The sequence below is a fragment of the Microcaecilia unicolor genome, chromosome 5, assembly GCF_901765095.1.
Source record: "Microcaecilia unicolor chromosome 5, aMicUni1.1, whole genome shotgun sequence".
Classification (NCBI taxonomy): Eukaryota; Metazoa; Chordata; class Amphibia; order Gymnophiona; family Siphonopidae; genus Microcaecilia; species Microcaecilia unicolor.
In genome coordinates this window covers 342,116,049-342,141,301 of record NC_044035.1, presented here as the reverse complement: position 1 = coordinate 342,141,301, position 25,253 = coordinate 342,116,049, and the positions used below count along the sequence as shown (strand labels likewise).

The following is a 25,253-nucleotide window of genomic DNA, read 5'->3' as shown; positions in this document are numbered from 1 at the left end:
CATACATGTGCGTACCAGAGTGCTCCAACTTCCATTTTTTTCCTTGCCTGCAGTGCAGCAGCTCAAACCTAGAGACTGATAAAACCGACTGTATTTTTTTTTTTTAACGTACTATTAAATTCTTGCGAGGATGGGTAAGATTTCTGTCCCTGTGCAACTCTCTAGTTCCGACCGGCTAAGAAACCAGCTACAGAACTGTTTAAAAAAGTAGACATCTTCTTTGTTATTTTGCGTTTGCCCCAAATTATGCACCAAGGCTTTGTAATATATATTACTAGAGTTCTCTGACCATCAATCATGTAGGGTTTTTTCCTCTCTCCGAAAAATAAAACACTTTTCTGCAAAAGACACTTTTTGAAGTCCTTTGTTAATGCCAGAACTTGTGACCAATTGATTCCCCCCCCCCCCCCCCCCCCAACACTAACCACATAGGTTCATGCTTTAAGTCAGTGGGGCTAATAACAATGGGAAAAAATGACACACTGAATTTTCAGTGACAAGTTTTGATTGTTTCCACTGTGAACAGCTATGAGACATTATGACGTTAATATTACCTGCTGTAAACCGCCTTGGGTGAATCGCTTCATAAAGGCAGTTACTAAATCCCAATAATAAATAAACGTAACAATAGGAGATGCTAGTAGATAAAAAAATAATAAAATTGCCTATTCAGTCTACCTGGAAAAGCAGTTAGGGTTCTAATTGCTACTGCTTGTAGGTTGCCTCCCCTTCCCCAAGCCTTTGTATAAAGTGCAAAAAAAAGTATTTCACTGAGATCTTGAGCTGAAGCACTCAATGCTTAGTTTCCATCCTCTTGCTATTTAGGGATACTACTACTACTAATAATAATCATTTCTATAGCACTACTAGACGTACGCAGCGATATACACTAGACACACAAGAGACAGTCCCTGCTCAACAGTACAATCAATGGTGTTAAGTCATCTAGACTACTGCAATGCCATTTATGCCGGATGCAAAGAACAAATCATTAAGAAGCTTCAAACCGCGCAAAACACAGCAGCCAGACTCATATTTGGGAAAGCGAAATACGAAAGCGCCAAACCCCTAAGAGAAAAACTACACTGGCTTCCACTAAAAGAACGAATTACGTTCAAAGTCTACACCCTGGTCCACAAAATCGTCTACGGGGAAGCCCCGACCTACATGTCAGACCTTATAGACTTGCCTATTAGGAACGCAAAAAGATCATCACGCACATTCCTCAATCTCCACTATCCTAACTGTAAAGGGCTAAAATACAAATCCACATACGCGACCAGTTTCTCGTACATCTGCACGCAGCTATGGAATGCTCTACCGAAGGCCATAAAAACAATGCAAGACCTAACCATCTTCTGAAGGCTACTGAAAACAGATCTTTTCAAGAAGTCATACCATCAACATCCATCTTAAATACTAAACAATACCATTATATACGATCTATACAAAACTGAACTTTTATCGCCTGACTGCTTAACCTCTTTGCTTTTAATGATCAAGCACTACCACTTTAAACCTTATGTCGAATAGGGTTTCTCTATAGCCGATGACCTAATGTATGTTACAACCCAATTTATTACTCAGGAACCTTCTTGCAATACCATAATGTATTCTTCTTTACCATGTATGTATGCACATGGTATATATATATATACCATGATCTCTGTTCCATATATATTATGTTCCATGTATGTTACCATGAATGCATGCACATTAACGCAATACCATCTGTAATCATGTTAACCGGAAATGGCAACCGCCATTACGGCAAATGTAAGCCACATTGAGCCTGCAAATTGGTGGGAAAACGTGGGATACAAATGCTACAAATAAATAAATAAATGAAATAAACAGAGCTTACAATCTAACCAAGACAGACAAACAGGAAAGGGATCCTTTGTCTATATCCCATTGCTAGTGTACTGAAAATGATATGAGGAGGAAAACTATTGTCAGGCTATGAATCAGCCTTAATTAGTGTAATGTTTCTAATCCAAAGTCAGTGCAATTGTTCTTTCCTAGCACAGGAATCTATGTACTGTGTCTTCATGATTTTAACCTATTCTCGAATGGAAGAAGAACACTTATGAAAGCATCATGTATGTGAATGCGTGTGTCCTACCTCTGATAACGTTTCTGTTGAGTGTCCTCTCTACACCTAAATTTCAGCTTCAGGTGATGCATGTTGCCACATGTGTCTGTCCTGGAAAGTCAACTCTGTTACATATTATTTGAATTTAGCGTGCACCTTTAAGTTCAGCATTGAACCAACTTGTTTGCTTATGCTTCTAGGGCAGTGGTCCTCAACCTTTCTTCTGTTGTGACACACAAAATCCCTCCACTGCCAGATACTGTGAAGCAACAGAAAAACCTGAAAATATGCTACTCAGAAACTATATAGCAAACAGCAGACCTCCAACATGTTCAGCTGGACCTGGAGGCGGTAGTAGTGGGAAAACAGAAAGAGAGAGCAGTTACGGGTATTCCAAGAATCTGACCTCTCAAGGTTGCTGGCCTTCCCAGCTTGCAGGTAGTGATGGTCGTAAAAGAAACACAGGCTTGCTGTCTACACCAAATTTGTTTGTGACACACCTCCCGACACATTAGTTGAGAGTCACCGTTCTAGGGTCACAAAAATTCGACAAATAAAACAGTCTTTCCACCAATAGTCTTTATTAAGGACGCAATGAGAAAAGCAATATGCCATCTCCAAACAAAAACCTGCTTCATCACAATTATTGGCTTGCGATTCACAAGGGATTATGCTGCGTACAGGAAAGAGTAGCTATCTGGAGGAATGTGTGTATTGGTTGATGGTGACTATTGACATGCCTCTTTCTAATGAGTGGAGTAGAACAGGTGGATGTGAAGCGTCTGTTCACGCTTTCCGAAAATACTAGGACTAGGGGGCATGCGATGAAACTACAGTGTAGCAAATTTAAAATAAATCGAAGAAAAAGTTTCTTCACCCAACGCATAATTAAACTCTGGAATTCGTTGCCGGAGAACGTGGTGAAGGCGGTTAGCTTAGCAGAGTTTAAAAAGGGGTTAGATGGTTTTCTAAAGGACAAGTCCATAAACCACTACTAAATGGACTTGGGAAAAATCCACAATTCCAGGAATAACATGTATAGAATGTTTGTACGTTTGGGAAGCTTTTGCCAGGTGCCCTTGGACTGGATTGGCCGCTGTCGTGGACAGGATGCTGGGCTCGATGGACCCTTGGTCTTTTCCCAGTGTGGCATTACTTATGTACTTATGGCAAAAACTAAATTAAGCCTGATGACTTTTTCTCTCTTTAGTCTTACTGAATACTTTTATCTCCCTTTGGCAATCTAAGATTGGAAATGTGGGCTTCTGGGACATTGCCAGGATATCTATGGAGATTCTAAGAAAAAAATCCACTGGACTAATGGGAGTTAACGTACAGCAAAGAGATGAAATTCCTACAGAGATTTTTGTTGGTAAAATGGATGCAGTATACTACTTCAAACACTCCAAAGATCTTGCATTATTTGATGGAAATACCAGGGGCGTAGCCAGACTTCGGCGGGAGGGGGGGGTCCAGAGCCCAAGGTGAGGGGGCAGATTTTAGACCCCCCCCCCCCGGCGCCGCCGACCCCACCACCACCACTTTTGACACCCCCCCCCCCCCAGGCACAACCGCCCCTGCCCCTCCCCGTCCCTTTCAACCCACCACCGCCAGGCATCTTTGCTGGCGGGGGTTCCCAACCCCCACCAGCCGAACTCCCCTTTAGTGCCGGTCTTCGAGTCTGGCACGTTCGCTGATCTGGATTCTGTTTCTGTGAGTCCTGACGTCCATCCAGATCAGCAATGCGCCGGAGACCGGCACTGAAGAGGACTTTAGCTGGCAGGTGTTGGGGACCCCCGCCCGCAAAGGTACCTGAAAGCGGTGGCGGGGAAGGGTTGGCGGCGGCGGAAAGAGGGGTCAAATGTGGCGGGGGAGGGTTGGCGGGGGGGGTGAAAGCAGGGGGGCCAGGGCTAAATCTGCGGGGGCCCATGCCCCCTTGGCCCCACCTAGTTACGCCCCTAGGAAATAGCTCACCAATCTATGAAAGTGAATTAAAATACTTATTTTTGACTGCTCACACTTCCTCAGAGGAAACAAACAGCTTTTCAGCCTTGACTGCCGGTGACCTCAAATGACCATTTATATTAGATAGCTGAAACAAGTTCCAATAGTCTTAAGTAGAAATCAATTGGCAGGGCCACCGAGAGGGGGGCAGGGGGGACTAAATTCCCTGGGCCCGGGTCTCCAAGGGGGGCCCGGTGCCGGGGTCAGGCTGCCGGCGCTGCAGTCCCCGGTCTTACCTGCCTGCCTCCTCGGCTCAGGGCCCCCTGCATTCGAAGTGGCAGTCACAGATCGCCTCTCTTCGGGCCTTCCCTCCCTGTGTCCCATCCTCGCAGAAACCGGAAGTTACATCAGACGAGGGCGGGACACAGGGAGGGAAGGCCAGAAGAGAGGCAATCTGCGACTGCCGCTTCGAATGCAGGGGGCCCGGAGCCGTGGAGGCAGGCAGGTGAGACCAGGGACTGCAGTGGCGGGGGTGCAACGGGGGGCGGCGGCGGGGTGGCCTTGCCCCAGGCCCAGCCTTGTCTCTCGGCGGCCTTGTCAATTGAAGCTTTCAGCTTGTCAGAAGCAGTGGTTAGGAGTGAGATAATAACTTTTATATTGGGTTTTTGCCTGAAACAGTCTGTAATCATTAATGTTCATTAATCTGAAAACATCAAGTTAAGAAGAATGTTAGCCCTAATAGGAGTGCAAGTGCCACTTTAGGAGAAGGAAGGGATAAGGGAGTAGTTAAAGTTTTTTGGGGAGGGGTGTGCAAGGGAGGAGGTGAAAATGAAAATATAAATATGTACACAGCACCAAATGAGCAAAACAAATAAGGTAACGGTGCATTGGTTTCTTACCCTTTGTTACTATGATGTTCAGTAACCATTTCATTTATTACCCATTTATAGACCACTCTTATCCAGAGCAGGGTACAAAATAACCATATAAAATATAGGGTGATCTTACTAATGCAGCACTGAGAAGATGCCCCTCCATCTCTGAAGCTAGCAAAAAAATAAAAATTGAACTCAAAAAAGAAAAGGACTAGCCCAGTGGCTTAATAGTAGTACTGTACTCAATCATGCAGGAGACTTGGGTTTAATTCCCAAGCCTATCTTTTGATACTTGGCGTAGCCCAGGCTAGTGTTGCTGCAGGACATAGGGGGTAGCAAATCTCAGCCCTCAAACAGTGACACCTAGTGGTCACACTCAAGATACACGTACCCTGGAGTAAGCCACGGGCTAGATATAACAGGAAGAAGGTTATAAAAAGTAGGGACAATCTCTAGAAAGTTAAAAATGAAAATTCACGGCCAGCATATCCAAGTTGGATGCGCAAAGTAGGAGGAAGGTGTTTGCCCCCCCCCAAAAAAAAAGACTTGGCCAAATGTACATTTTTCTATTATTCGTGCTTCTTTAAAGTCAGTTGTCCAATCCATTTCATATTCTACCTGTTATTAAAATGCTCCAAGTGCAGCAATCAATAAAGGAAGCAGCTTCATCATGGCAAACTTCTTCTAGATAATACTGGCTCCCTATTTTTTTTTTTTGTTACATTTGTACGCTGCACTTTCCCACTCATGGCAGGCTCAATGCGGCTTACATGGGGCAATGGAGGGTTAAGTGACTTGCCCAGAGTCACAAGGAGCTGCCTGTGCCTGAAGTGGGAATTGAACTCAGTTCCTCAGGACCAAAGTCCACCACCCTAACCACTAGGCCACTCCTCCACTGTTGCTACTATTTGAGATTCTACATGGAATGTTGCTATTCCACTAGCAACATTCCATGTAGAAGTCGGCCCTTGCAGATCACCAATGTGGCCGCGCAGGCTTCTACATGGAATGTTGCTAGTGGAATAGCAACATTCCATGTAGAATCTCCAACAGTAGCAACATTCCATGTAGAATCTCCAATAGTATCTATTTTATTTTTGTTACATTTGTACCCCGCGCTTTCCCACTCATGGCAGGCTCAATGCGGCTTACATGGGGCAATGGAGGGATAAGTGACTTGCCCAGAGTCACAAGGAGCTGCCTGTGCCTGAAGTGGGAATTGAACTCAGTTCCTCAGGACCAAAGTCCACCACCCTAACCACTAGGCCACTCCTCCACTGTTGCTACTATTTGAGATTCTACATGGAATGTTGCTATTCCACTAGCAACATTCCATGTAGAAGTCGGCCCTTGCAGATCACCAATGTGGCCGCGCAGGCTTCTACATGGAATGTTGCTAGTGGAATAGCAACATTCCATGTAGAATCTCCAACAGTAGCAACATTCCATGTAGAATCTCCAATAGTATCTATTTTATTTTTGTTACATTTGTACCCCGCGCTTTCCCACTCATGGCAGGCTCAATGCGGCTTACATGGGGCAATGGAGGGATAAGTGACTTGCCCAGAGTCACAAGGAGCTGCCTGTGCCTGAAGTGGGAATTGAACTCAGTTCCTCAGGACCAGAGTCCACCACCCTAACCACTAGGCCACTCCTCCACTCTGCAGCCCCTCACTACCTCTCCACTCTCATCTCACACTACACTCCTTCCCAGGAACTCCGTTCACTAGGCAAATCTCCCCTAATTGCACCCTTCTCCTCCATTGCTAACTCCAGACTCCGTTCCTTTTATCTTGCCGCACCTTATGCCTGGAATAGACTTTCTGAGCCGTTACGTCAAGCTCCATCCCTGGCCGCCTTCAAATCCGAGCTTAAGACCTACCTGTTTGATGCTGCTTTTGACTCCTAACTTGTCACTTACTTGTAACCTTTATCTTGTCTTCCTTTCTTCAATAGTCCCTTTTCCCTATGTGTCCTATCTGTCTGTCCTACCCTTATCTTTATTGGTCCTGTCTGTCTGTCCTGATTTAGATTGTAAGCTCTTTTGAGCAGGTACTGTCTTTTCTTCATGTTCAATTGTGAAGTGCTGCGTACGACTGGTAGCGCTATAGAAATGATTTATAGTAGTAGTAGTACTTTCTGAATGAGAAGCATGCACTGTGTTTCCTCTTGATCAGGATGGTTCAGGTCCCTACAGCTCAAAGGAGCCCTGCAACAGATCATTGAAATTTCTTCCTCAAACATCCTCCAAAACAGGAAAACTTGGCAAATGCGTGAGCAGACAAAAGAAATTCCTGGAGCATGATTGCTGGCCAATTATCACAAATGGTAGTGTGAATGAGAAACAAAGCACTGTACTGAGGTAAATGGATAATTTTGAACACATAAATTTGTTATATGCCATAATTTATCCTTTCAACAAGGGGGCAGGATTTGGGGTGTTCCAGGGGATATGGCCACTTACTCCCATGCCCCCTAATTCTATATAGTTTGCCAAAAGTTAGGCATCAAATTGGCACATAACCTTTGCCACTAAAATGAAAGTTACGTGCCAAAATGTAATCAAGATGGCGACTAAGCAAGACGGACTCTGAAGAACCATGACCATGCGAAGGCCGTGCACGGCAGACAAGGTATAAGGACCATGATCCGCAACGAGTCGATTTAGGGGAGAGACGCTAACACCCTATAGAAGGGAGAGGCAAGGGAACCTCTCCCTATGGAGGGTTAAACGTGATAAGACTCACCCCGGCCTACCAGGCAACGGTCGACCCAGGATTGGATCCAGCCAGTCAGCCAACCCATCCTCACTCCATCCCTCAGCAGAAGCGGAGAAAAACAGCTGAAGGATAGCGAACGGCTATCGCCCGTATTGAGCCGAGCCGTCCACGTGCATCTTTTGAGAACGAGCCACCCAGGGCCGCAGAGAGTTCGCCGTGACCTCCCCGACCCCCTGTCCTGAGAGCACAACACTACCCAGCCGGGCCTCGGCGCCGGATCCCAGCCCGAGGCTGCCGGTGGAACGGTGGCGCCTGCCCACGTGGATCCATGATGAGAAAAATCGCGCTGAGCTGACGAGAATTCGCCGCAGTCTTCCCTGTCCCTACCGCCGAGGCTCCCAACTGGATAACGACGCCCCGGACCCGCCATACACATAGGAAACACCGGATGACCGAACACCCGCTAAGACGGCAGGGAGAGAAAAAAAAGTAAGACGAGCGCCATACGCGCGTCCATGAAGGCAGCGGCAACAGACGAGTAGTGCAGCCGACAGCAATTCCCGATGCCCAACACACGGAACTGATCGATTCGAGACCAACCCACGCTCCACACACCAGCTCCGGTGAGCGGCCCGAGGTTCTTGACCCAATTGACCATCAGCTCCACATGACAGCTCAGGTGAGTGGCCCGAGGTTCCTGAGTCCAACTAGTACACGTGTCCAAAAGGGTTAGCGACAACGGGTGAGAAAGGCGGACCGAAAAAAAGACTCCTGATGCCCAACACGTGGAACTGATCTTGACCAATTTTTGCAAGGACTTCTCATAAACCAGTATGCCCTTGTCTATACAAACTCCTAATTATCTTTCCAATGAGTTAAATGAACAAGTGAGTCAGTGCTCATTGCACTCTTCCAGCACTGTCTGCCTTAGGTTCCTCACTTAGTTCAATCTAAATGACTTCAACAGGGAACGGTGTGTTCTGTCATACGGAACCTCCCTGTGGAACTCCCTGCCAGTTCAAAATCAGTTGTACCATCATCTATATCAGCCTTAGAAAAACATTTAAAAAAAAAAAACTTGGTTCTTGAAAAATACTTTGGGTAGTTCTCGATCCCCTCTGTATTTATGATGTTTTGCTGCAATGTCCATGTTTGTTTACTATCTTTAAGGACAGGTGCTTCTCCTTGAATCATTTTTATGACTGTAAACTGCTTAAAACCTTGTACTAATTAATATATCAAATTAATAATTAGTGCCCATTGGAACTGATCGGTCCGAGACCAGCCCACGCTCCACACGCCAGCTCAGGTGATTGGCCCGAGGTTTCTGAAAGGGTCATACAACATATAAACTGCACAACAGCTGCCAAAAACCAACAACACCACCATCATACCTGACCAACACAAAATGAAAACCGCCAAATTGCTCCTAATAATTTACTCCCTATCCCTAATTCACCACACACTAACCACCCCTCATCACAGACACCAACAACATACCCACAATACACAACCTAAACAGGTTACCCAGAAACAATATATCCCACCAAAATAACAACAACCAAAACAATGGAAGAACTACCACACGCGGACAAAATCAATACAAAGGAAAGAAAGGACCTAACAAACCCAGACTGCAAGAGAACAAACAACTAATAAAAATCAACACAACTTCGAACCTAACTGACCCCTACCAAGCAATTCAAGTGGGATACATAAACGCTAGATTAGTAGTTAATAAAACAACAATAATAACAGACTGGATCACGACAGACAACCTCGACCTTCTATTCATCAGCGAAACCTGGATCCACGATCAAAGTGACCCCATAATTTTAGACTTATGCCCCTCAGGCTACAAAATCACTCACTGGACAAGGAAAGAAAAAAGAGGAGGAAGCATAGCACTAATCCATAGATCCCCCAACAGCCGAGTCTATAACACCCCAACTCGAAATCGCCTCAGTTAGAATCCACCATACATCCTTACTTGACCACCTAAACGTTGTCCTGTTTTACAGACCACCAGATAATTGGCACGAATGCCAACCACAACTCGTGGACTTTATATCTAATACATGTGTATCTAACTCCAATCTACTTATAATAGGGGACATAAACCTACACCTAGATGATCCTAACTCAACCAATGCACGTGAATGCAAGGATTTCCTCCAGCTATGCGACCTCAACTGGCCAAATATACAAGCAACCCATGACAAAGGACACACACTTGATCTCATCACATACAAACTATCCTCAGATCAAAACCTAATACTAACAGACACAAAATGGATGTACCTTGGTCCAGGGGCATAGCCATGGGTGGGCCTGGGCCCATTTTCCCTCCAGGCCCGCCCACTTCGCACGCTGTTGCTGCCCTTTTGTCCCGCAGAGGCAGCGTTCAGCATTTCCTTCCTGCCCTGTCTTCTCCCCAGGCTCCCCTGCATCGTCCCGGCCTGCAAGTGGAATCGTTTTCCTTTTCCACCGTCGCGCTGCGCTGCCATACACACAGGCAGCTTCGCTCTTCCCCCACCGCGTCCATTCTGGCCCTCTCTGATGCACTTCCTGTTAGGGCCGGATGAACGCGGCGGGGGAGGAGCAAAGCTGCCTGTGTGTATGGCAGCGCAGCGCGACGGCCGAAAAGGAAAATGATTCCTCTTGCAGGGACGATGCAGCGGAGCCTGGGGAGAAGACAGGGTAGGAAGGAAACGCTGCCTCCGCGGGACAAAAGGGCTGTGACAGCGCAGGAAGGATGTGGATTCGCGGGCCTGGGAGGAAGTGGCTGAGCTGCTGGGACATAGGAGGGAAGAAGGGACTTGAGGGAAGGAAGAGAGAGCTACTGGGACATGGGAGGGAGAGGAAGAAGGGACTGGAGGGAAGGGAGAGAGCGTCTGGGACATGGGAGGGAGCGGAAGAAGGGACTGGAGGAAAGGGAGAGAGCGTCTGGGACATGGGAGAGAGAGGAAGAAGGGACTGGAGGAAAGGGAGAGAGCGTCTGGGACATGGGAGGGAGAGGAAGAAGGGACTGATGGGAAGGGAGAGCTGCTGGGACATGGGAGGGACTGGCGGGAAGGGAGAGAGCTACTGGACATGGGAGGGAGAGGAGGAAGGGACTGGAGAGCTGCTGAACAAGGGAGGAAGAGGAAGAAGGGACTAGAGGGAAGGGAGAGAGCTGCTGGACATGGGATGGAGAGGAGGAGGGGATTGGATGGAAGGGAGAGAGCTGCTGGACATAGGAGGGAGAGGAGGAAGGGGCTGGAGAGCTGCTGGACAAGGAAGGAAGAGGAAGAAGGGATTAGAGGGAAGAGAGCTGCTGGACATGGGAGGATAGGGAGAGAAAGAGGGGAGATGGATGAAAGGATGCAGAGAGAAAGGGGAGAAACTAGAAGGATGTGGAGAGCGGGAGGAGACTGAACAGAAAAGGGTAGAGAGACAGACACTGGATAGAAGGAGAGGGGAGATAGAGACACTAGATGGAAGGATCAGGAGAGAGGGTAGATGAGTGGAAGGATAAGGAGAGAAAGAGGGAAGACACTGGATGGAAGGGTAGGGAGAAAAAGGAGACGCTGGATGCAAAAGAAAGAGGGGAGACACTGGTAGGATGGGGAGAGAAAGAGGGGAGCTGCTGGATGGAAAGAGGGAGAGGACAGAGTAGGGAAAGACTGGAGAATAAGAGGAAGGGGCATGTGGCGAACAAGGGTGAGGAAAAGATGAAAAGCCATAGGTGATGAATGGACAGGAAACCCTGGCAAGAGAAAGACGAAGGAAAGCAGAATCTAGAGACTGGGAGCAACACAATGAGAAAAAGTAAATGGCCATACAACAAAGGTAAAGAAAATAATTTTATTTTTAATTTAGGATAAAGTAATATGGTACCTGTGTTAATAAAGTTTCAGAGACCAATACTTCCTTCCTTAGGTCAGGAGAGGATACCGTAACAGCATTATACTGACCTGAGACAGGAGGTTTTGGCCTCTGAAAGCTCACTGAAAAGTGTGACTAAATATTTCCTGGGGGAGGGGGGTAGAGAGAAAATTTTGTGCCCACCCACTTTGGGTTCAGGCCCACCCAAAACTGGCAGTCTGGCTACGCCACTGCCTTGGTCAGACCACCACAAACTAAACCTATCCTTACAAAGGCGAAAAAAAAGGCTCATCCCACAATCAAGAACGTACAACCTACACCACAAGAGGCCAAATTGATCCTGCAGTAGTCTGGCAACTGTTTTACAAGGATGAATGGACAACATAAACAGACTCGAAACACTATCTCCTAGATTGGGACAATAGATATAGAAGCACACTAGATAACATAGCACCACTACAAACAAGAACCTCACGAAGACATAACTCGATACCTTGGTTTAATGATGAACTGAAAAAACTAAAAACACAAGTTGGGAGGTATGAACGAGCATGGAAAAAAAAGATGAACACACACTCAACGCATGGAAACAAGCGCAAAGAAAATACAAGTATGCACTAAGACAAACCAAAAGGTCTTACTACAAAACCAAAATAGGGCCAGACTACAAAGACACGCATAAACGTTTCCTACTAGTGAGCAAACTACTAGACACCACACCAGTCACTACAACCAACACAGACACCCCATCAGCAGACAACCTTGCTAAATACTTCAACGAGAAAATTGTGAAGATACGACTCACGTTATCACCTAATACCACCGACCACGAAAAATTCATTGACTGCCTGGACCCAATCCCCGATGAATATCCTGTAGACAGAATCTGGACAAACTTCACTATACTTACTGATGAATCCGTCACCCAAGCGATCAATAGGTTCGCCAAATCCCACCGCAAACTTGACATATGCCCCAACAACCTAATAAGATCCGCCCCTCAACGCCTCATAACAGACCTCATGAAGCACCTAAACTACATGTTACAACACGGACTCTTCCCTAAGGATAAAGGAAACATACTACTTACACCAATACCTAAAGACACAAAGAAAAAAGCAAATGATATAACCACCTACCGCCCAGTAGCATCTATCCCTTTGGCAGTCAAACTAATGGAAAGTATGGTAACCAAGCAACTTATCGATTACTTATACAATTTCTCAGTACTACTGTACATGAATCACAATCAGGATTTCAATTCAACCACAGCACTGAAACAGTACTAATCACTCTCCTAACCAAATTTAAGCAAGCAATCGCAACTGGCAATAGTGTACTTCTTCTACAATTTGACATGCCCAGCGCCTTCAACATGGTAAGCCACAAAATACTATTAAATATTCTAGAATACTTCGGAAATGGAGGAAACGTATTTAGTTGGATCAAAGGCTTCCTAACTGCAAGAACATACCAAGTGATATCAAATTTGATTACATCATCACCATGGAAACCAGAATGCAGAGTACCGCAGCGTACCCCAAGGATCACCGCTTTCACCGACCCTTTTCAACCTAATGATGACACCTCTAGCCAAAACATTATCCAACCAAGGCCTCAATCTTTTCATCTACACAGATGATGTCACAATCTACATCCCGTTTAAACATGATCTAACAGAAATCACAAAAGAAATCAAACACAGCTTCCAAATCATGAACTCATGGGTGGATGCATTCCAACTAAAACTCAACGCAGAAAAAACACAATGTCTCATCCTCTCATCACAACACAACACGAATAAACCCACCACTATAAACACCCCAAACTTTGCCCTTCCTGTTTCAGATAGTCTGAAAATTCTAGGAGTCACAATTGACCGAAATCTTACACTAGAAAGCCACGCGAAAAACACAACAAAGAAAAATCTTTCTTCCCAAGGGAGACATTCCGCAGACTGGTACAATCAATGGTATTAAGCCAACTAGACTACTGCAATGCAATTTATGCCAGATGCAAAGAACAAATCATTAAGAAACTCCAAACTGCACAAAACACAGCAGCCAGACTCATATTTGGAAAAACGAAATATGAAAGCGCCAGACCCCTAAGAGAAAAACTACACTGGCTCCCACTTAAAGAACGAATCACGTTCAAAATCTGCACTCTGGTTCATAAAATCATACACGGTGAAGCTCCGCTTACATGTCAAGCCTCATAGACTTACCAACCAGGAATTCTAATAGATCATCACGTACATTTCTGAATCTCCACTACCCCAGCTGCAAAGGACTAAAATATAAACTAACATATGCATCCAGCTTCTCCTACATAAGCACGCAACTATGGAACGCAGTACCAAAATTCACAAAAACAACACACGACATAACTAATTTCCGAAAACTACTAAAAACCAACCTATTCAATAAGGCATACCACAATGATCCATCCTAAACACCAGACAACAAAATTCATACCAGAACTGAACAAAACGGAACTCTCTACTCCTGACTGCTTAAGCTAATCTATCAAGATTGAATTTAACCCAAATACCTTTTATTTCTCATTACGAAAATGAATTCTCTTTACTTGATTGCCTAATCCATTCTGTCACCTGCATTATAACCACGTATTTCTCATTCCGGAATTGGTGATCGCCATTATGGAACAATGAAAGCCACATTGAGCCTGCAAAAAGGTAGGAAAATGCGGGATACAAATGCTACAAATAAATAAATAAATGGGGAAAATGGCAGTTATGCACGTAACTACACTTAGGCACTATTCTATGAGGTAGTGCATAGATGCTTTAGTGCGTAACTGCAAGGCGGCATGCTTGGGAGGGTCAAGACTACTGTAAGTGCCTACATTTAGATGCATGTATATATACATGCCAATTTATGATATATTCTACAATGGATCTGTCACACAAATTTGTCATTATTATTATTAGCATTTGTATAGCACTACCAGATGCACGCAGCGCTGACCACCTGACACAGAGAGACAGTCCCTGCTCTATAGAGCTTACAATCTAAAAATACAGACAGGCAAGACAATTAAGGGCGAGGGAAATACTGGGTGAGAAAGGAACAAGGGGAGGCAAATGGGTAGTGGCTAGGAACCAAAAGCAGTGGTGAAAAGGTGGGTTTTCAGCATAGATTTGAAAACAGGTAGAGATGGAGCTAGACATACAGGCTCAGGAAGTCTATTCCAGGCATAAGGTGCCGCGAGGGAAAAGGAACAAAGCCTGGAGTTAGCAGTGGAGGAGAAGGGGGACGACAAGAGAGATTTGTCCAGTGATTGGAGTTCACGGGGAGGAATGTAGGGAGAGATGAGAGTGGAGAGGTAATGGGGGGCTGCAGAATGGATGCATTTAAAGGTCAGTAAGAGAAGTTTGAACTGTATGCAGAAGCGGACAGGGAGCCAGTGAAGTGACCTGAGGAGTGGGCTAGTGTGGGTATAACGATTTTGGTGGAAAAATAAGTCATGCTGCAGAATTTTGGACAGACTGGAGAGAGAGATGGCTGAGTGGAATATAAGTGAAACATCAAAGCATTCCAGTGACAGTCTAGCAGGATGGGGGTGGATAGGTGAGAGACAGGAAGAGAGACAAGTGAGATATGCATGAAGACAGGAGGGGGACAAAGCAGTACGATTTTCAAAGCAGTACATTTTTATGGTTTATAATGGGCTAGAAAACCTGTCTCTCACCTATCCACCCCCTTCCTGTTAGACTGTCACTGGAATGCTTTGATGTCTCACTTACATATACTGTCATCTACCAACATTTGCTTATTTCTGATCTGACGAAGAAGGGAAACCTTCGAAAGCTAATCAAGAAATGTATTAAGTTATGTCCAATAAAAAAGGTATCATCTTATTTTCTTTTCCATGTTTTATTTTGTTTTATTTCTATTATCTTTAAAAGGGAACTAACACGGCTACCACACGTCTCTACTCACCTTGCAAACAATTTTACTGAAACTTGCTATTTCTTTTTGCCTGTTTATCACTCAACCATTTACCAGAGGACTTGTTATATACAGTCTGGTGAAATCTTGAAGACAGCTTTGCAAAAGGTTGAAAAATCTTTGAATGCAATGACTTGCGAGAAATGGGGATACCGAGAATTTTAGAAAATTCTCACCAAAAAAATAACATGACATGGAAAATCAATAAAAAAAGTTTGGAAAAAAAATAACAGGAAAGCTATTCTTCATTTGCAGTATGCTTCAGGAAGACTGATGCAGAAGTTAAAAAATTAAAGTATGGGTATTTTTCAGGAATAAGGTCAAATAGGGGCCCTGTTTACCAAGGTGCGCTAGTGTTTTTAACCGTGTAGGAGCCCATAGCAATATTATGGGCATGTTTTAATGCTTAGTGCACGCTAAAATTCCGATTGCACCTCTAGCCTGGCTTAGTAAACAGGGTTGTAGATTGTGTACTTTTCCTAATCCGTGTAAAAACCTTTGAATATCACTATGCAGTTAATGTCCAACAACCGGTGGCCTTACAGTTGTTGGAACACTGGACAAGGCAGTCACTTTGGGCCCTTTAAATTCTTAATTTTGAAGAGCTGTAAGCAAATCGGACTATTTTAAAATTTCAACTTCACTTTGCCATATCTATGATACTACAGTGAAAGTTGCAATGTGGACTGTTCTACTCTACTAGCATTTTAACTCTCGGCTATTTTCTTACACGATTTTTAACCTCTAAATATACTGTTAAAACATTTGGGGTGCCCTTAAGGCCATCACTGCCTCTGTACCCTACTGACCAAATTCCAGAGGGTGGGTGGGGAGGGGGACAATGGGAGAGAGGCAGAGAAGTCAAAGAGCATTAAAGGCTAGATAGAAAGGGAAAGACAAGAATTCAGACACACAATCACACTGTCCTTTCATGTTGTTTCTTTGGTTGCACAATACTGATGATAACTGTATAAGGAACAAACGTTTAAAAAAATATTTTATGCACTAAAATATGATCTTTTATAAATACACTGGATATATCACATAAAAGTAGGCACATAGAAATCAAAATACCTACTTTAAGATAACTTGTAGGTATTCCCGAGGGCTAAGAATAGCAGGCAGAGGCAGGATTGTAACTTCTGTACGTGTACATACATATGTACCAAGACCTAGTGGCACAAACTTACACTAGCCTCAGTGCAGGTGTTTTTTTTATGGCAGCTTTTGGGTAGCCTATGTTATAAAGGTTACTTATGTTCTGCCTAAGTGCCCTCCCATAATATTACCCCCATTGTTGTTACTATAAGTAATGCCACACTGGGAAAAGACCGAGGGTCCATCGAGCCCAGCATCCTGTCCACGACAGCGGCCAATCCAGGCCAAGGGCACCTGGCGAGCTTCCCAAACGTACAAACATTCTATACATGTTATTCCTGGAATTGTGGATTTTTCCCAAGTCCATTTAGTAGTGGTTTATGGACTTGTCCTTTAGGAAACCGTCTAACCCCTTTTTAAATTTTGCCAAGCTAACCACCTTCACCACGTTCTCAGGCAACGAATTCCAGAGTTTAATTATGCGTTAGGTGAAGAAACATTTTCTCCGATTTGTTTTAAATTTACTACACTGTCGTTTCGTCGCATGCCCCCTAGTCCTAGTATTTTTGGAAAGCGTGAACAGACGGCTTCACATCCACCTGTTCCACTCCAGTCATTATTTTATATACCTCTATCATGTCTCCCCTCAGCCGTCTCTTCTCCAAGCTGAAAAGCCCTAGCCTCCTTAGTCTTTCTTCATAGGGAAGTCGTCCCTTCCCCGCTATCATTTTAGTCGCCCTTCGCTGCACCTTTTCCAATTCTGCTATATCTTTCTTGAGATGCGGCGACCAGAATTGAACACAATACTCAAGGCGTGGTCGCACCATGGAGCGATACAACAGCATTATAACATCCTCACACCTGTTTTCCATACCTTTCCTAATAATACTGAAACATATCTCTGAATAAGTGATTGGTCAGGAAATTATTGCTTCCCTGGGCATGCACTGCACACTAAATGAGGAATGAGGGGAAAAAATCTGCAGGTTTGTAGAATAGGTTGTTATCTAAGAGCTATCCTCTGTAAACAGAACACAATGAAATGGAAAAGCAAATGCTATACTGGCAACCTGGTTCTCATGTCTTTGGACAGGAAGAAAATAACCCTGTCTCTACAACCCTCAAATTAACATTTCTATGCAAAAATGAAACAAAACAACCCAAGGGCAAACTGACAGTAGAAAAGGCTTTTCAAAGTGTGAATCTCCCTCTACAGCAAAATGAAAAAAAGGAAGAAGGGACCTGGTAAAAGGACAAGTCTTTTGTGTAACACATCTCTTCCCACAGCAATAAAAAAAAAAAAAATCTCTCACGGTGAACAATTTTAATTCCTGTAAAATCTAGCAACATTCTACATTTATGGGACTAAACAATTGTTTGTGCATGTGCAAACGTCGTTCATCTCTGAGTTTAACTCCAGAGTTGTCCTATCTCCGTGCAAAAACGTCAAGACCGTGCAATGGAATAAAGTTCACACGCTAAGGGGGCTCTCATTTTCCAAAACGTTCCATAGGTTGTTACTATGTAACTACATTAAAAAGTCCAAGGGGCTTTGGCAATATTTTCCTAGCAGCACCAGCTCTGCATGCTTTGCCCTTACCTGTAATAAGCACCGCTTTGCTGTCCACAGGTAGCATTCCTGCAGAAATGCTGGCATAGAAGATGAGGCACGCCAGAGAGAAGAGGCTGAAGCCCATCACATCAGACAGCGCTAAGAAACAGAACAGTTCGAGCAGGACAAGCAAAAGCACATCACAGGCAAGTCTCTTCCCCATCCGCACCCGGTTCTTTCTTAACTTGTACATGACTGCGCCTCCTAACAGGAGGCTCACACCCAAGTAGAGCAACAAGGTAGCTTCAGTGAAGAGCTTGTCCATTCTCTCTCAGTTTCAGGCAGCCACCACAGCAGAAGCCCAGCCTGCACAAAAGCAGGTGTTGTAAAAAGCACTGTGTATCAAGACAACTAGGGAAAAAGAGGCAAATCTGTTGACACTGAGATCAAATCAAGTTGAAAGGTAACTATGACTAACGTGGAAGATGCTTTTTATTGTGAGGCTGCCTGCTCAAACACTACAATGCTTCCTATCCCCACCTCCTTTTCATTGACTTTTTTTTTTTTTCCTTTTGTGGAATAACTCCACCTCTTACGGGACCAACACCACTTGGATAATGATTGACAGAAGTTACAGATAGGCATAAACTCCCAAGCTTCTTCTTCGCCTTAGGAAAAAAAAAAATCAAGTCAAGTCTTTGAAGCTACAGTCCTTTATGAGAGTCTAGATAGTTTACCCCCTGGAGCCATTTAGCTTTTTTGGTTGTGTTTTAAAAAAAAAAAATTGAGAAAACCACAGAAGCACCAAGAGCCTTAGGAAAGGGGGACACGATTTTTTATTAGCAACTGTTGATATTCCAAGATAGACCCGACACGGGCCGTGTTTCGGCGCCTAGCACCTGCGTCGGGGGTCTGGTGTTCTTCAAGACCGAAACTTCTTTCCTATCAAGTTGGATAACAATCCGTATAGATTCAAAGCAAGTTGTGCTTGATGTGACAGGAAAGGCGAGTCCCTTCGTGTTTGGTTCGCCTTTCCTGTCACATCGAGCTCTAAGTTTCCTTTGTTTTCCATGCCATTAGGCCACGGGTAGGGTATACACAAAAAGTAGCATATATGAGTTTATCTTGTTGGGCAGACTGGATGGACCGTGCAGGTCTTTTTCTGCCGTCATCTACTATGTTACTATGTTTAGGCCTTGTCTTCGGCTGGGTTTTCCCCTTTCTTTTTCTGATGCCTTGCCCCTTTCTCAGGCACCATCGCTTCATTTGATTTGGCTGTGGAAATATTTCAGTCCATGCCCACTCAAGTTCCCAGTGGCTACAAGCGCTGTACCCGGTGCAATTGGACCATCTCGGCAAGGACACCCATTCTTGGTGTCTTCAGTGTTAGGGCCTGACCACAGCCCTGCTAACTGTGTCCTCTGTCTTCGGATGTAGAAGCAGACCCATGTTGCCAGAGAGGCTCAGCTCGAGAGGATTTTTGGAGCCAGGTCAGATTCCTTGACGTAGCATCAGCATCAAGTATTGCATCGATGTCAGGAGCCTCAGTCCTCATGGCTGCTATGAGACCTATGGACACTGGGAGCAGTAGTGCATCGACTGGTTCTCCATCTGTCTCGATGCCGACTGCTGTGCAGGGCCCCTGGGACTGCCTAGCATCAGACCCAACCCCCTAGGCGGCATGAGGATTCAATGTCATCCTCATCGGCAAAGGCAAAGAAGCATCGGCCTTGGTCCTCCTTGACACACACTGCTGGGAGATCCGGGACACTGAGGGATTCGGCACCAGAAAAGTGTCAGTGCTGGGAGGACAGCTCCCCTTTCATTCAAGAGGTGCCAAAGCATTGCTCTCCGAGCAGCCAGGACCCTGCTCGACACCGGCTCCCCAGACTTTCCCAGTGTCGGCCCTCGATGAGCGCATCCAGGACTTGCTTCCCGAGCTGCTGTATGGCCTCTTGCAATGGTGTGTGACTGCATCGGGGGTGCTTGCTCCTACCCTGCCAAGCATTGCTGCCCCACTTGGCCCTCAGTCTGTGGTGCAGCTTCTGATGCCACTGTCATCTGACACCCAGGCCAGTACCCCCTGGTGACGACTGCCACCCAAGCTGGCACTCCCTCGATGTTGGTGGAGGAAGCTTCACCAGAGTCAAGGTTCTGTCTCAGCCCTCTCATGAGGAGTTTTTGACTGACACCGATGAGGAGCACTCATGGGAGTTGGAGGAGGATCCAAGGTACTTTTCAGAGGATGAGCCCTGTGGTATCCCCTCTGAACCCTCCCCTCCACGTGAAAGGAGAAAATCCCTTCTGTAGATCCTTCTTTTCCCTCTTTTGTGAAGGAAATGGTTGAGGCCATTCCATTTCGTTTAAAGGTGGAGGACGAGCCTCAAGGTCCTAGACTACAAGTCACCTCCTAGGGAGGCTGTGACTGTTCCTCTCCATGAGGTACTCCAGAAGTTCTCGTTCGGAGTTGGGTGTCCCCTCTGTCAGTCCCTGTCCTGCCCAAGAAGATTGACATGATGTACCAGATCCACAGCATACCTGGATTTGATAAGCCAAAGTTGCTTCCAGTGGCATAGCCACAGGTGGGCCTGGGTGGGCCGGGGCCCACCCACTTAGGGCTCAGGCCCACCCAACAGCAATACACATTTAGTGGTAGCTGGTGCGGATCCCAAACTCCGCCAGCTGAAGACCTCCTCCTGATGGTGCTGAAAACATTGCTCTCCACTTCAGAAGTCTGAGCTTCCTAAGCTGCAAATACTGGCAACTGCACATGCTCAGTTTTCAGCACATGCCTGCTGCAGGCTGCCAAGGTAGTGAGCAGTGTTTTCCTGCCAGCTGAGATATTTTTTTAAGTTGGTGAGGGAGGGGGGAGAACACATGCCCACCCACTTCTTGTCTATGCCCACCCAAAATCTGCTGTCTGGCTACGCCCCTGGCGCTTCATTGTTCCTTGGTGATGGAATCCACCCTCAAAAGAGCCAGGAGTTGTAGAGACTATGCTTTGGAGCCCCCAGGCAGAGATGCTAGGACCTTGGACTCTTGGGAGGAAGATGTTCAAGGCCTCAATGCTTGTGTCCCTTATACAATCTTGCCAACTTTTCACGAGCATGTACTTGCAAGACTCAGAGCTTGGCTTACTCTCTCCCACCGGAACAGGCCGAGTCAGTACACCAGGGCGTGTTGTAAATTCTTGGCGAGGAGCGCCTATGACACTTTTGATGTGGCATTCGGGATCTCTGCTTAAAGTATAGCAATGCGCAGACTCTCATGGCTGCATATTTCTGACTTGTTACAGGCGATTCAGCAGAGGTTGGCAGATGCCCCATGCTAGGGGGGATAACCATTTTGGAGAGAAGGTGGAGGTCGCTGATCAAAAACTATACTGATACTATCTCTTCTCTCTCCCACTGGGTGCCTTCTGCATCAGCCTCCTCATCTAGAAGGTCTTTTGGCAAATCGAGGAGGGGTGCCTACTGTTGGAATGTATTGTATTTTGCATGCATTGCCTGTCACCTATTATTTCTCTGTGATTACTCTGTGACCTCTGATGTGAATTACTTAGAGAGGTCACATAGCTATGCAACTTCCTGTGGGGGTTAGATGCAGCACATGAAGCACATGGAGCACATGGAGCTCATGTTCTCTCCTAACCTGAGAGGATCTATGGTGGTGTGAGCATCCATTACCATCTAAGCACATGGAAGGAGCTGATAATACAAATGTATAGTAATATGTATATATAAGCCTGTCTGATTATAATCTAACTGCAAACTGTGAGTAAACAGATGTTTTGTTACTTCAACTTTAAAGTGACTCAGCAGTGAATTATTCAGGGGTGAATGAGAGAGAGATGAAGAAAGAAATTAACATTTCTAAAGCTGAAGCTGTGTGTACTAAAATCTGCTAATTATTTACTACAAATAATCCAACAAAAGGGTTATGGGCCCAGGAATTGAAAAAGAAGAGAAATATTACCAGGCAGAAAAAAAGGCCACATTTTTTTCTCTTAAGTTTTAAAGGAAAGATTCAGTCTGTCTCTCTCTCTCCCCCCCACACAGCAGACAGAAGGCTAAGAAAATGGCTGAGGGAAGAAATTCACCATTTTTCTATTCTCTCAAGGTGCCTAAATTAACTGAGTTTAATTATCGGCAGTGGGAACTAAGATTCATATGTCTCCTTCGAGCAAAAAGATTAAATATATGCTTAGATCAAGACAGAACAGCTGAAAATATGGCTGAATGGGACAATGCAAACTATTATGTGAAGTGCATGCTTTTGGAAGCTCTCTCAGAGAAACAAGCCATATTAGTGGAGGGAAAAGATACACCAAAGGACATTTTATATAAACTGAGAACTATGTATGCAACTACATATGCAAAGCAGCAACCAATTTGGCTGGCAGAGTTGAATGAAACCAAATTAAGGGATAAAAGTAAATGTAATGATCACATTATGCATCTTATGTCTTCATTTCAAAAGTTAGAACTTTCAGGAATTCCCATGTGTGATGCATTGAAAAGAGCATTTCTTTTTACCTCACTATCAAAGAAGTTTGATGTTTTTAGGTCTGTAAATGAGGCCATTGAAGGGCAATCTTTTGAACAGACAACATCAAAACTAAGGCAGGAATGCATAATAAATGATTCTGAGGAGATGTGTTCTCAAAGTCAGTCAGAGAGAAATGAAACAAATTTCTTGGCAAAGAACAGAGGAAGGCGGAGCTATGGGAAAACTCCACCCAAGGGCAAGCTGATTTGCTACTCATGTGGAAAGGAGGGACATGTATCTAAATGGTGTAGGAAACACAAAACACTCCCTCTAGCTCACCTAAGCCAATGGAACTAAAGAATTTTCAAACCAGGAAATGTATGAAGGACAAAGATAAACACAAGGGCTTTCTAATGGCAGAAAAATCTTTGACTATGGTAAATAATAATTCAAATGAAAGTACTTGGATTTGGATTCAGGGAGCACATGCCATTTAAACCAATTCTAAAGATTTCTTTCAGGAAATGTGTCCAGAGGAAGGTATTCTTAAAACTGCAAACGCAGGGACTGCTAAGATCCAAGCAAAAGGTATTGGATTCTTAAAATGCAAAGTGTCTAATGAAGTTAAAGAAATTCCTGTAAGTGATTGTCTTGTATATTCCCCAAGCAGTTTTGCAATATGCTTAGTGTATCTACATTAGATAAGAAGGGATTTGTGATTCATTTTGAAAACAGTAAGTGCACAATCTCTAAAAATGATGAAGTGTATGCTGAAGCTTTTATGCATAATGATGTTTATAAGCTGAACATTTCAGGTGAAGCCTCACATATGGCGCAAGTAAGGAAGAATGATGGAAAATGTAGTCTGGAAATCTGGCACCGCCGCCTGGGACATCGTGATTCTAAGGTGATCCAGGATCTTTACAGTAAGCAACTGGCCACCGGCATTCAGATAAGTGCAGATGCTGGTAATATGGAGAAATGCATAGACTGTGTTACTCAAAAAGGTGTGAGACCCTCATTTCCTGCATACACAGGAAATAGGAGTAATAAAGTACTGGACTTAATACACAGTGACTTATGTGGACCGTTTAATATCCCATCATTGGGAAATAACAGATTTGTGCTAATATTCTTGGATGATTTCTCTAGATATTGTGTGGCCTATTTGCTGAAAGAAAAAAGTCAAGTCACAGACATGCTGAAGAAATACGTAGCCATGGTGAGCAATAAATTTGAAAGAAAACCAAAGGTTCTTCAGACCGACAATGGTGGTGAGTTCACTTCACAAAGCATGCGCACATTTCTAGAACAAGAAGGCATTCAGCATATCACAACAGTAGCTTATACACCAGAGCAAAATTCTGTTGCAGAGAGAAAATTTAGGTCACTTGTGGAAATGACCAGATGTATGCTGTCAGATAGCAATCTCCCTAAAAGACTATGGGGGGAAGCCATTCTCACAGCAGTGTACCTACAAAACAGAATGCCAACTAAAGGCGCTGAGCGCACACCACATGAGACATGGCATGGTAGGAAGCCAAACCTGTCACACATAAGAACATTTGGAAGTACAGCATATGCTCATGAACCAAAGCAAAGAAGGCATAAGCTGGATTCCACAACAGAAAGGGGCATTTTAGTTGGCTATACTCCAGGACACAAAGGATATAGAATTTTGAATCTGAAAACTGGCATTGTTGGCATAAGACATGTTACATATTTTGATGAAAACAAAGGGTTGATAAAGGCTGGATTATCCCAGATGAGCCTTATCATCCAGAATATGAAACTAGAACCATAATAGACATGCCAGTGTATATAAATGCCATACCAAGGCAGATGTCTGAAAGCAACTCACCTGTATCTAACGAGGAACAGGCAGAGGAAGCAGACACAGAAAGGATCATTGAAGAAGACAGTACAGTTGGAGAAGGGGAATCAATTGGAGAAGAACTCTCAGATTTAGAGGATGCGGAAAGGTCAGACCAACCTGTAGTCAGACGCTCATCCAGGGAAAACAAAGGTGTTCCACCCCCAAGACTGTCTTACTTAACAAAGTCAGCAGAAGCTCAAGAGCCCTTAACATGGGATGAGATTGAGAAAATGCCAGCAGAAGAAGCTGCTGAATGGCATAAAGCTGCACAAGAAGAAATTGATGCATTGGATAAAAATAATACTTGGATTCTTGCAAAATTACCTCCTGGCAAGAAAGCTATAGGATGCAAATGGGTATTCAAGTTAAAAGGAATGCACAAGGAAAAGTGGAAAGGTATAAAGCCAGATTAGTGGCAAAGGGATATCTTCAAAAATATGGAGAAGATTTTGATGAAGTGTTTGCACCTGTAGTGAAACACACGACAATTAGAACACTTCTGAGCATTGCAGTCTCAAAAGGCATGCAAGTCAACCACATTGATGTGAAAACAGCGTTCCTTCATGGAGATATAACTGAAGACTTGTACATGGAACAACCAACAGGTTTCATAAATACAAAACAAAGACAGCTAGTGTGTAAATTAAACAAAGGTCTTTATGGATTAAAGCAAAGTGCAAAATGTTGGAATGATAAATTGCATGAAATATTGACAAATTTAGGATTTAAGCAAGGTGAAGCAGATAAATGCTTATACACTAGGT

At 44.5% G+C, this 25,253-nt stretch overlaps 1 protein-coding gene across 2 annotated transcripts in view; it reads right to left on the bottom strand.

The window, feature by feature from the left end:
• HSD17B2 (hydroxysteroid 17-beta dehydrogenase 2) overlaps positions 1-18,604 on the bottom strand; it is an 86,139-nt gene extending 67,535 nt beyond the window's left edge. For both annotated transcript variants that reach the window (XM_030202659.1, XM_030202660.1), the window contains exon 1: positions 18,174-18,604. In XM_030202659.1, the coding sequence (XP_030058519.1) occupies positions 18,174-18,450 (277 nt within the window). In that variant the 5' untranslated portion in view covers positions 18,451-18,604. The remainder of the gene's footprint in view (positions 1-18,173) is intronic.
• Positions 18,605-25,253: the final 6,649 nt, after the last annotated feature.